Genomic DNA, 12,382 nt, shown 5'->3' with positions numbered 1-12,382 from the left:
GTCAGTACAGCTTGAAGGAGGTATTTCCAAGGCTCTATTTCCCGTACGTAGTCGCCAGTTAAGAACCTATCCCCTGTGGTTAGCGTCTTTACGAGCATCGTGCCCTGTCTAAATTTTGCAATAAGTTTAATAATAGTTCCCCATGGCTCCACCATTAAAAAAAACTGAATAATAATAAAATTATTTTATTATCGAACTTGCCCACGAAATTACACGACAATTAGCTGAGATCGACCTGTAGAGGAAAACACAGCCCACCAACATATGATAACGATCAAACGGTCAATTATATGAACAAAAGTTTTCGTTTGCACCCTGAATAGGCATTTTAGTAAAATAGTCATAAAACATATGGTAAATATTGACTGTTAATTTCTTTTTTTTCTGTTTTTCTTTCACTAATAAAGTGCCATCTAATCGGCCATTTTTGCCGACTAGTCGCCGACTACAAATGTGGCCGGATAGTCGGCTTTCTCGACTAGTCGGCGACTAGTCGGTACATCAATAGCCTTTAACCCTTAAATGCAAAGTGTTGCCAAATGTCTACGAAGCGTTGAACAGCTCACAGATTTAAAAAAAACCGGGCAAGTGCGAGTCGGACTCGCACACGAAGGGTTCAGTACCATAATGAAAAAAAAAACGGAAAAAAATGCAAAAAAAAAAGGTCACCCATCCAAGTACTGACCACGCCCGACGTTGCTTAACTTTGGTCAATAATCACGTTTGTTGTATGGGAGCCCCATTTAAATCTTTACTTTATTCTGTTTTTAGTATTTGTTGTTATAGCGGCAACAGAAATACATCATCTGTGAAAATTTCAACTGTCTAGCTATCACGGTTCGTGAGATACAGCCTGGTGACAGATAGACGGACGGACGGACGGACGGACGGATGGACGGACGGACGGACGGACGGACAGCGAAGTCTTAGTAATAGGGTCCCGTTTTACCCTTTGGGTACGGAACCCTAAAAATCATGCATTTAATTTGCATAGTTAAAGTTGGTCAAGCAGATATTGTCTGTAGAAAAAGGTGGCAAATTGGAAAAATGTAGGCGCGAAGGGATATCGTCTCATAGAAAATTTGAATTTCGTGCCTTTTTCTACTGACAAGTTTTGCTTGACCATCTATAGTTAAATATAAAAATCAGTGGCCTATTTTATAAAGCTACAAGTTACAATTTACAAGCGGAAGTCTCGTTCTAACACATAGGGTTAGAAAGAGACTTCCGCTTGTAAATTGTAACTTGTAGCTTTATAAAATAGGCCACAGATCTTCCTATAATTTGTAATCTGGCAACTCAAAGTACCATAGACTCTAGACATATTTTTTGGTAAGTTGCGTACAGTATCGAAGGCGATGAATCCTATGAGCCATTTCAATTACCGTGATATTTTATCAATATTTATCATTTTATCTTGATATTATCGTATATTTTTTGTTGATATTCTTATCATGTGTATTTTATTTAATGAGAAATGAAATGCCAACTATACTGTCATTGTTGATTTGTTGTGTGGTATCTTTTGTCTTTTTGAATGACCACCCATGACCGCACAGCTTAACAGTGATGTGATTGGTTAAAATAATGTACAACAGCAGTTTATCCAATCATATGTAAGGGTTTAGAATAAAATTGTGCAGAAGAGATCAAATAAAAAATATATATATTTCATATACAAAATCTACGTACGAAAGATTTCCCAATCTTGAGCGATGGCAGTAATTTTCGCATTGATAACTTGTTACATCGCTTACGTTTCGTAATTTGTAGTACAGTAGAAAGCCAAGATAAAGGAAACCGAAGTGTTATGAATAACAAAAAATATTGGAAGATGTTAACGTAGCGCAGTGGGAGAGGTATCACTAACTCGATTACTCAAATTGAGTTATGATTCCTTTGCATAGGGCTCCAATATCTTTCTAATTAGAAAACAATAGATGGCAACGCAGTAAAATGTGGCACTTAGGTGTGATGAACGGGTCCGATTTGCCTCCCGTAAGCGAGGATACATTTTGTAAACACATTTTAAATTCGAGGATAAATAACTCAAGGTAAGGCAGCAGTGGCCTTGTGCGGTTTGTTTTTATGTTTGTTTTTGTGCTCACGTTAGCTTTTGTTGCAGAGTCCGAATTTGGGATCTGATTATACTGATACCGAACGCTCTGTTCGTGCTGTTCCTAGTGGTGAGGTTTAACAAGGCGCAGCTGAAGCTGCGAGCGACGAGTAGCCCGATATTCCTGACTTTTTATTCGTTGGTGTGGGGCAACGTTATAATAAGTGTGGTGCGATGTGCGGTGGCGATGACGCTGAATGCCCCCATGCCGCTGGGTGGCCAGGTGGACAAGGTGTTGTGGGTCATGGTGAAGTTTTTTTTATTGGCCACCGAGATGAGTGTTGTAATCTTCGGGTTAGCTTTTGGTAAGTGTACTTGGATCTATAATTATCTTACAGCTTATGTTAGCCTTTATTTATATTAATTTTTTTTTAATTTAATCTTAATTTTATATAGAAACTGTTGTTACAATGAAATTTACTATGGGACCAGTGAACTTTCACCGGGCCCCAATGGCTTATTTTTAGCTTTATTATCACCAGCATATGAATACACCCTAGAGAAAAAGTCCCCCTATTATACATTATAATGCAAGGCAGTTTTAGGGCTATAGTGCTTACAATGCTCAATACTGAAATATTGGAGAGTAGCTTGATCAAAATAAACACATTTTTCCACAGTTAAGACAAACAATCTAAACTGAGGAAAAATGTGTTTTCTTACAAAGAATGACATGCCCCATTGGCCTAGTTTAGCATCATTTTTCACTGAACTGTGTCAACCACAAATGCTTGTGGTCATTAAGATCATTACCATTTAGCAATCATTACATAACTCAGAATAAAAAAAACTCGGCTAGCCTGGACAATGCAATTGGCTAGCAATTAGTTTTACTTTATTTAGGTATATCTCTTAAGCAATTTTAAACCTTTGAGAATTGAAATTAAATAAATTTAAATTTATAACAATGTTAAGTGCTTAATTGCCTTATTAAAATGAGCCCTGACTGCAGAAATTGAAGAGAATTGTGTTTTGATATTGTTTATCATTTTAACATGTAATAAAATTGCAATTTATATTTTAGGTCATATGGATAGCCGGAGCAGTATAAGATATGTCCTGATGGCGACCTCGTTCATATCTCTGGCTTTCACTATCACTCAAGGAACGCTGGAGTTCATGAAGACTGACGATGACACTCTGATAGCGGGGGATACGGACTTGTTTGAACATGGCGGAGTGCTGTTCTGGTTTACTTCGTCGCTTGTGTTTGCATTCATCTATTTTCTGATATTGATATTGCCATGGACCCCACTGAGAGAGTATTTGGCATTACCAAGTAAGTTTACATCTATACACGGTGTAACATGAGGAAACCGAATAATAATTTAACCACGCATTTCTGAGGTCAAAAGAAGGAAAAAATGTAATATGAGTTTAGGTCAATTTCGCCAAAAAAGAAATTTTTTTTTTGTTTTGTTTTGTTTTTTCAATTTTTTGAATGTATTTGTACATAAAAAATTAATGTCATTGGTAAACTTGTCACTTAAAATTGATATTTACATTTTTTTTTCGTAAAACCTTTTTGCAAAGTGTTACTTGTCATTTTTTGACATCTATCAATAAGGATATTTAGACTACGTCCCATAGCCGCAACATTACCATCAAAAAGGCCTTTTACACTATGTAACAATAAAAACTTGTTTTTTTTTTATTAATATTATCTCTGAAACAAGGCGAATTTCAAAAAAGTTTATAGGACATTTTTGTCTCTAAATATGATCAGGAATATGCTGTTAAAATTATTCGGTTTCCTCATGTTACACTGTGTATACAAATAAAAAAATATATACAACCGAATTGATAACCTCGTCCTTTTGAGATTTGGAAGTCGGTTAAAAATGAATCCCTATTTCCCTTGGTCACGGCATCACGCGTGAACGACTAGACCAATTTCGCAGATTCTTTTTGTGTTGTGTTTGTTATTGTCAGGAGAAGGTTCTTATGAAAGAAAAAAATAAGTAAGTGCCAGAACATAAATAGATAGATATATGTTGGATGTTGGTGAAATGAAGTTCCCCGGGCATATAGTTTCACATAAAATGATATGGTGTTATTCATAAATGTCTATCAAATCTAACAAACCATTGATAATCATATGATTGTAATTTCTGTTTGTTAGTAAGAGACAAAATTAACACAGGTTAGTGGTGGTAGGTAGGCGGTTGCTGTATTAAATCTCGTAATCTCCAATTAAGTTCTTTATTGTAGTATCATATGGTAGTGGGTAAATGAGAAAGTACGCTAAAGCAGGCATGGTTAGTCAATAGTCTATATTATATTGTCGCAAAAGGGGAGAAAAGAAAACTCGGATGACGGCATTACTTTATTAGATATCGTGATAGCTGATACATATTAATTTTCAACACACTTGCTCGTAACGTGGAACTTGTTGCTAATAATATAATATGTATGGAGAGGGTGCCTTCATAAATTGGTCGAAAAGCTTTAACCACAAGGACTCGGGGCGCCGGGGCCCGGTTAGCCTGACAGCCGAGCCGCCCGCGGCAGGCAAGACGGGGGCGCCGTCATGGTAGGCAGTATCACAGATTTTGGACATTTTCTAACTGTTTTAACAATTAAAATTTGATTAATATGTAAGTTTATTTTTATTCCTCGCAAGTGTGTTGAAAAACGTCGTATGAAACACGTATGCATTGGTCATTACACACATCGGCTTTCTTATTGCGCAGAATATCGCCTTGTGTGTAATGACTAGCGTGCACACTTGTATCACAATGGCCTATTCCTATCATATAGCACATATTCATAATAAAAATTATACATCATAATTAGTATCTAATATTCATGCTATACTCGCATAACAATTAATGTACCTAATAGAGATTATTGTTATTGTTCTGGATTTATTAAAATGATTAATTAAAATGCAGTTACACCAGTATATTACTACTTAGGTAGTTGTATATGGCTATAGTAATAATTATTATTCATTGATAACACTATTGTAAACAACAGGACGGTACTAAATCATTATAAATCATTTATTATTGACTATATCAAACAGTAGGTGTGGGTATTTAATTACGTAACTTGATTGTATGTTTGTTGAATTTATTGATTATTACTTTCTTTTGTTGTTTTTAGGGTTCCGTAGCCAAATGGCAAAAAACAGAACCCTTATGGATTCGTCATGTCTGTCTGTCTGTCTGTCCGTCCATATGTCACAGCCACTTTTCCGAAACTATAAGAACTATACTGTTGAAACTTGGTAAGTAGATGTATTCTGTGAACCGCATTCAGATTTTCACACAAAAATAGAAACAAAACAATAAATTATGGGGGTTCCCCATACTTAGAACTGAATCTCAAAAATTTTTTTTTCATCAAACCCATACGTGTGGGTATCTATGGATAGGTATTCAAAATCGATATTGAGGTTTTTAATATCATTTTTTTTCTAAACTGAATAGTTTGCGCGAGAGACACTTCCAAAGTGGCAAAATGTGTCCCCCCCCCCCCCTGTAACTTCTAAAATAAGAGAATGATAAAACTAAAAAAAATATATGATATTACACCATGCAAACTTCCACCGAAAATTGGTTTGAACGAGATCTAGTAAGTAGTTTTTTTTTAATACGTCTTAAATCGTAAACCGCAATTTTATTATGTTACTTGCTGCTACGGAACCCTTCATGGGCGAGTCCGACTCGCACTTGGCCGCTTTTGTTATTTCCTAGACAAAGCGTCGGTTTTGTGTATTATGCAAATTACTCATCACTACACTTTATAAAACAAAGTCCCCCGCCGCATCTGTTCTCTGTTATGTTCGCGATAAACTCAAAAATTACATAATGGATTTTCATGCGGTTTTCACCTATCAATAGAGTGATTCTTGAGGGGGAGTTTTAGGCGCATTCGATTCGAATAGTCAGTGAACAATTATTTTTAGACTATCCTTTATAAAGTGAATAGAAATCTTATCTAAGTTCAGGGTTTATCACAAACAGACAAAACAGACATTCACACTTGGGGATTTAGTGGGGGTAGGGAATGCTCCCGGGACTTAAAATTGTAAGGTGCGTCGGGTATATTCTCGGTTCAGAGACTGATTATGTAAGTACCAGGAACACATCCTAGGGGAGAGGAAGGGATTGCTAAGGAGTCAGAGCCCTCCCAAAGTTTCTGAGTCAATCCATAAACATTTTAGGGTTCCTACTTAAACCCACCCTCATTGGGTTCAAGCCCCTCGCAAACAAAAGTCCTGAAGTCCACCACTATAGTCACGGCTAAGACTGCGTCGTAAGTGTATAACAATTCGGCTAGAAGGACCATTGTTTAAGATCTGATTAATGTGATCTAGGTTTATCTATAACAACTACTGTTCTAAATATAGACTACGCTGTATGAAGCAATTACCATTCATATGCGCTTGTTTATTTTATTTGTAAAATACCTTTCTGTTACATCATCGCCATTTTACACCACATCAGCCACTAAAACTTATTTCTTGTTATGTACATATATGTTACTTTTAAAAGTCAGACTGTAAGAGCGCTCTGGCACAAAATTACTATATGAGCGCCAATGTGCGGTCACAGCCAGGGCCGTCTTAAACTATGCTGGGGCCCCTGGACACATAAGAATATGGGGCCCTTTTGGAAAGTAAAGAAAGCTAATTAAACTAACATTTTTCTACTATGATCTTCTATTTTTTTATGGGTAATCAAATATACTGTTACCAGGCGTGGCTCACTCCGCGATTTCGTCGCTTTGCTACAGGTAGCTAAAAGTACATCCGTTCGGCCCCAATTTTGGGGTTTGCCATAAGCCGCGCGTGGCGCTGTCGCCACCTAGCAGCCATATCTGTGCTGATCGTAACAGACGCGTTTTGTTAGAGAGTGAGTCTTCTGTACCTCTTCTTCTTCTTCCTCGCGTTATCCCGGCATTTTGCCACGGCTCATGGGAGCCTGGGGTCCGCTTGACAACTAATCCCATGATTTGACGTAGGTAGTGAGTCTTCTGTACCTAGTACTATTATTTATTCTGTGCTGTTACTGTCTGTCCTTCGGGGCCCCCTGAGGATGGGGGCCCTGGGCACGGGCCCCGTGTGCCCTTATGGTAAAGACGGTACTGGTCACAGCTTCATCTCTATACTCAGAGTTGTCCTGAACGTATATTTGTTGTTGCAGCGAAACTGTCCTTCTACCTATACATCCTCCTATTGGCGCTCCTCGATGCGACGCAAGCCGCCGGCGCGGGAATGCTACTATGGGGCCCTATACCCTCGGGGCTGTGCGTCGTGGACGTGACAACGTGGCTGTACTACTCGCTTTACACGCCGCTCGTCTACCACACGTTCCTCAGCGAGTTCTTCAGGTATCTATACATCCTACTGGCGCTCCTCGATGCGACGCAGGCCGCCGGCGCGGGCATGCTACTATGGGGCCCTATACCCTCGGGGCTGTGCGTCGTGGACGTGACAACGTGGCTGTACTACTCGCTTTACACGCCGCTCGTCTACCACACGTTCCTCAGCGAGTTCTTCAGGTATCTATACATCCTACTGGCGCTCCTCGATGCGACGCAGGCCGCCGGCGCGGGCATGCTACTATGGGGCCCTATACCCTCGGGGCTATGCGTCGTGGACGTGACCACGTGGCTGTACTACTCGCTCTACACGCCGCTAGTCTACCATACGTTCCTGAGCGAGTTCTTCAGGTATCTATACATCCTACTGGAGCTCCTCCACGCGACGCAGGCCGCCGGCGCGGGCATGCTACTATGGGGCCCTATACCCTCGGGACTGTGCGTCGTGGACGTGACCACGTGGCTGTACTACTCGCTCTACACGCCGCTAGTCTACCACACGTTCCTCAGCGAGTTCTTCAGGTATCTATACATCCTACTGGCGCTCCTCGACGTGACGCAGGCCGCCGGCGCGGGCATGCTACTATGGGGCCCTATACCCTCGGGACTGTGCGTCGTGGACGTGACCACGTGGCTGTACTACTCGCTCTACACGCCGCTAGTCTACCACACGTTTCTCAGCGAGTTCTTCAGGTATCTATACAGCCTACTGGCGCTCCTCGACGTGACGCAGGCCGCCGGCGCGGGCATGCTACTATGGGGCCCTATACCCTCGGGACTGTGCGTCGTGGACGTGACCACGTGGCTGTACTACTCGCTCTACACGCCGCTAGTCTACCACACGTTCCTCAGCGAGTTCTTCAGGTATCTATACATCCTACTGGCGCTCCTCGATGCGACGCAGGCCGCCGGCGCGGGCATGCTACTAAGGGGCCCTATACCCTCGGGACTGTGCGTCGTGGACGTGACCACGTGGCTATACTACTCGCTCTACACGCCATTAGTCTACCACACGTTCCTCAGCGAGTTCTTCAGGTATCTATACATCCTACTGGCGCTCCTCGATGCGACGCAGGCCGCCGGCACGGGCATGCTACTATGGGGCCCTATACCCTCGGGACTGTGCGTCGTGGACGTGACCACGTGGCTGTACTACTCGCTCTACACGCCGCTAGTCTACCACACGTTCCTCAGCGAGTTCTTCAGGTATCTATACATCCTACTGGCGCTCCTCGATGCGACGCAGGCCGCCGGCGCGGGCATGCTACTATGGGGCCCTATACCCTCGGGGCTGTGCGTCGTGGACTTGACCACGTGGCTGTACTACTCGCTCTACACGCCGCTAGTCTACCACACGTTCCTCAGCGAGTTCTTCAGGTATCTATACATCCTACTGGCGCTCCTCGATGCGACGCAGGCCGCCGGCACGGGCATGCTACTATGGGGCCCTATACCCTCGGGACTGTGCGTCGTGGACGTGACCACGTGGCTGTACTACTCGCTCTACACGCCGCTAGTCTACCACACGTTCCTCAGCGAGTTCTTCAGGTCTCATACTGTTCAACATTGCTCTCATACTGATGTGGGACGCGGGTGACCACATATACATTACAATACATGACTATGAGGGCCCATACATGAGTACCGTCTAAAGCGCACGCGTAGTTATCCTTATCTGATTCATTTCAAACTCACAGACGCGCCCTGACTTCAGCCGTTTTTAAGTTTACGGCTGCTTCCACCTTTTGACCTTTTTGTCTCAAGATTTAATTACCAACAGTCAGATAATTAATTATTGAGACTGTAAAACCACGGATTGTTTTTTAAAATAGCCTCCTAAGGCCCAAGGTCCTACCTATAGTGCTTATTCAGTTCGATGAAAGGGTCTAGCAGGCTAAGGAAGGAGAAGTGGCCCCTGTGACGAATATCGGATTTTTATAATGTCATTTGTTGGCTATCTTATAATATAGAAAAATTAACTTTCAGCCCCCTATCTTGAACCGTCACCGAGATAATGTCAAAAACGTCATTTTATGGACACATTTTTCAAAGTAGTTTTTCTCCTGAACTATATAAGGTAGAGCTATCAAACTAAATCATAGCTACAAAGAATGAGTAGGAGTATAACTCAGATTTTTTTAAATATTTAATTCCCTGAAAAAATAATGATTAAAATGTCAGAGAATTTTTTGACAGCTCTTTTCAACAAGTAATTGTAAAGGTACACCTATGGCAAAAATCACATAAACTGCAAATAGTATTAGCTACTACCATGCGAAAAGTCAATTCAATATAATTGGTGCAAGAAGGGGGCTGAAAGTTAAGGTGTTTCTATATTATAAGATAGCCAACAAATTACATTATAAAAATCCGATATTCGTCACAGGGGCCACTTCTCCTTCCTTAGCCTGCTAGACCCTTTAAATCGGCGGTCGGCAACCTGCGGCCCGTGAAACTGTCACTTGCGGCCTGCGAGCCTCTCTGGCTATGTAATATTGAGAAACGATAATGTCTGATAAAGTCATTAATATTAACAAAGTGCGGCCCGCGTCAACCTACTCATCGTTAACTACGCTACTAAAATTACGCAAAAAAAGGTTGCCGACCGCTGCTTTAAATCATATTCAATTGGAACAGAGTCGCATTTCTTTTGTTTCGTTCAATTTTCAAACAAAACCAAAATCAACTCTATTACCCTGCACTAAAGGTTCAAATTTCAGTGGCAAATTCTGGATTTTTCATTTGTATTGCTGGGCCTTAGGAGGATAGATTGTCACTAATTTATTGTTGGTAATTTAGAATTTTCTGTCTTATAGTCACTCACGGCTTCAAACCGAAGGAAGTTCTATGCGCCGTTTAATATGTCCTATCAACTAAATAAAATATTTATTTTCCAGTGTATCCCAGCCAAGCATCATGTTCTCATACAAGGCGCAGATGGACGAGCCTCTAGACGACGACCAGGTGTCGCTGCCGCACCAGCAAAGCTTCAGCTCGCTCAAGACCGACTCCGATTACATCTACCAGGTATTATATCTAAATAAGGGCCTATTGCATAAAATTTTTGAATTTTGAATTTTTGAATATAGTAAAAGAAAAAAAAATAGCTAATACTTCGCGCGCAAATACCGAAGAATCCAAATGAATCCCCGTTTACCCCGCACTCATTATGCATGGCCTGTAGCTATACCTGAGGTATGTTGTCGCCTGCGAATCCATAAGGTAATTACAGTGAAACTTGGTTAAGTGGGACCTGGATAAGTGAGAAACCTCCATAGCTGGGACTCATGGTGCGGTCCCGACACTTTAGCACTGAATTACCTCTGTTAGTGAGACAAAACAAACCTCTGTAACTGGGATTAGTGCTTTCGATTTTACAGTCATATTTACCTCTATAAATGAGACAGAGAGAGTATTTTACCTCTTTAACTGAGACTATTTTTTTTAAATAATAGTGAACATTTTTGCTAAGTTGTTTTCTTTGAATTTTATACCTCTGTATCTGAGATGACGTCAATTTATAACCTCTTTAACTCCGACTATTGCAAATAAATTTCCGCACTTACCTAAATTATTTGTTTGGTATAGCTAACGACCGGACCTTAGTTAGTTTAGATAAAAATATTTCGAAGGATAAAATCTTGATTATTACTTACTTAATAAAACAGTAGGTACCCGTTTACGAATGAGTAAAAACACGCAATAAAGTCTTGAGGTATCGAATTTAATATAGCAGTTTCTATTTTTTGAATTGTCATTCATAATAAATATATATAATTCAGACTCAATATTCTGAACCAGTCTCGAACTCGTGCATAATGTTTACAAAATACGTTACTTTATTTAATAATTTGCACCTCTATAACTGAGATAACCTATGTTCTCACCTCTATTTAGTGGTACCCTCTGTAAATGAGACAGATATTTATTTATACCTAGCTATCTGAGATACTGGGTAAGTGGGATACCTCTTTAATTGAGACAAATTTGCAGGACCCTTGAAGTCTCAGTTATCCAGGTTTCACTGTATATAGCGTCCATAATTAACATAATTTCATAGAAGTTCGACAATAACACTTGCACAGTCGTGAGAGTCAGGATGGCGGGTGTACCTAAATAAAAATAAACAAAAGGCATACCATATTTTAGTACCTAATTTGTACTATTTGGTACCTCCTCTAAAAATAATTGTACCTCACTGTATTTAAAGTTATTACCAAAAAACATTCTGACAGTCAAAATGGCGGGTGTATTTTATTACGCAATGATCCCACGATTATTGATAAATTCTATAAAAGCCAAATTTTAGTAACTTTTTTGTACTTTCATATTCAATTATAAATCGAGCCATTTTATTTGTGGTTTCCGAGTTTTACTCATTTTACACTTTACATTGCTATTACTATTTTCACGCACAGTCTGGGCTATCAAAAATCGCTGCGAACTTAGCTTGGTCTAACTCTACACATGTTGTTTCCAGCAAAGCAACAGCGTGTACGACAGCACCCTGTTCGAGGCCGGCGGCACCACGCCCATGAACCCCGTGTACTCGGCCTCGCTGCAGAGCCCCGACTCCATCGCCTCCGCGCAGTCCACATAACGATAAGGTCACACTCATCCAAAGATATTAGTGATTACTGATTACTTAGGTACGGACGACGTTTTTGGGACATCTTGTCAACGTGGGAATTTTATTTTTTGACAAAAACTGTGTCTGAATCTTGCTTTTGAAACTGACAGTTATTAGCATACATCGGGGTTTTTGGTGCGGGAATGGGGGTTTTATAGCTAAAAAATAGGTAAATACTTTAAAAACCGACACTATTTTAAAATTTCTAAGCACATTTGGAGCTTACTACCTAGTTTTAATTCATAGTTTGGTAATTATTTAACAATAAAAAAATAGGGTAATTCGCCAGTAACTAGCCGGTTTTA

The 12,382-nt window shown here is 40.4% G+C and overlaps 1 protein-coding gene across 1 annotated transcript; it reads left to right on the top strand.

Moving 5' to 3' along the window:
• Positions 1-1,690: 1,690 nt before the first annotated feature.
• LOC134798281 (transmembrane protein adipocyte-associated 1 homolog) lies at positions 1,691-12,155 on the top strand. The gene is made up of 6 exons (XM_063770671.1): positions 1,691-2,054; positions 2,126-2,421; positions 3,141-3,395; positions 7,270-7,456; positions 10,345-10,474; positions 11,928-12,155. Exons 1-6 carry the CDS (start codon positions 1,957-1,959, stop codon positions 12,045-12,047), a joined length of 1,086 nt encoding a protein of 361 aa, XP_063626741.1. The 5' UTR covers positions 1,691-1,956; the 3' UTR covers positions 12,048-12,155.
• The last annotated feature ends 227 nt before the right edge of the window (positions 12,156-12,382 follow it).

This window comes from Cydia splendana, chromosome 16, assembly GCF_910591565.1.
Source record: "Cydia splendana chromosome 16, ilCydSple1.2, whole genome shotgun sequence".
Classification (NCBI taxonomy): Eukaryota; Metazoa; Arthropoda; class Insecta; order Lepidoptera; family Tortricidae; genus Cydia; species Cydia splendana.
The sequence above is the reverse complement of the archived record's forward strand: the minus strand, read 5'-3'. Positions and strand labels throughout refer to the sequence as shown.

What these genes read in the sequence shown, in the direction of transcription:
- LOC134798281 (XM_063770671.1), top strand. Translation starts at nt 1,957, where the DNA reads ATGTGGCACTTAGGTGTGATGAACGGGTCCGATTTGCCTCCCGTAAGC. An exon ending in AATCTTCGGGTTAGCTTTTG is followed by an intron (nt 2,422 to 3,140) that starts GTAAGTGTACTT and finishes TTTATATTTTAG; the next exon opens with GTCATATGGATAGCCGGAGC. An exon ending in AGAGTATTTGGCATTACCAA is followed by an intron (nt 3,396 to 7,269) that starts GTAAGTTTACAT and finishes TTGTTGTTGCAG; the next exon opens with CGAAACTGTCCTTCTACCTA.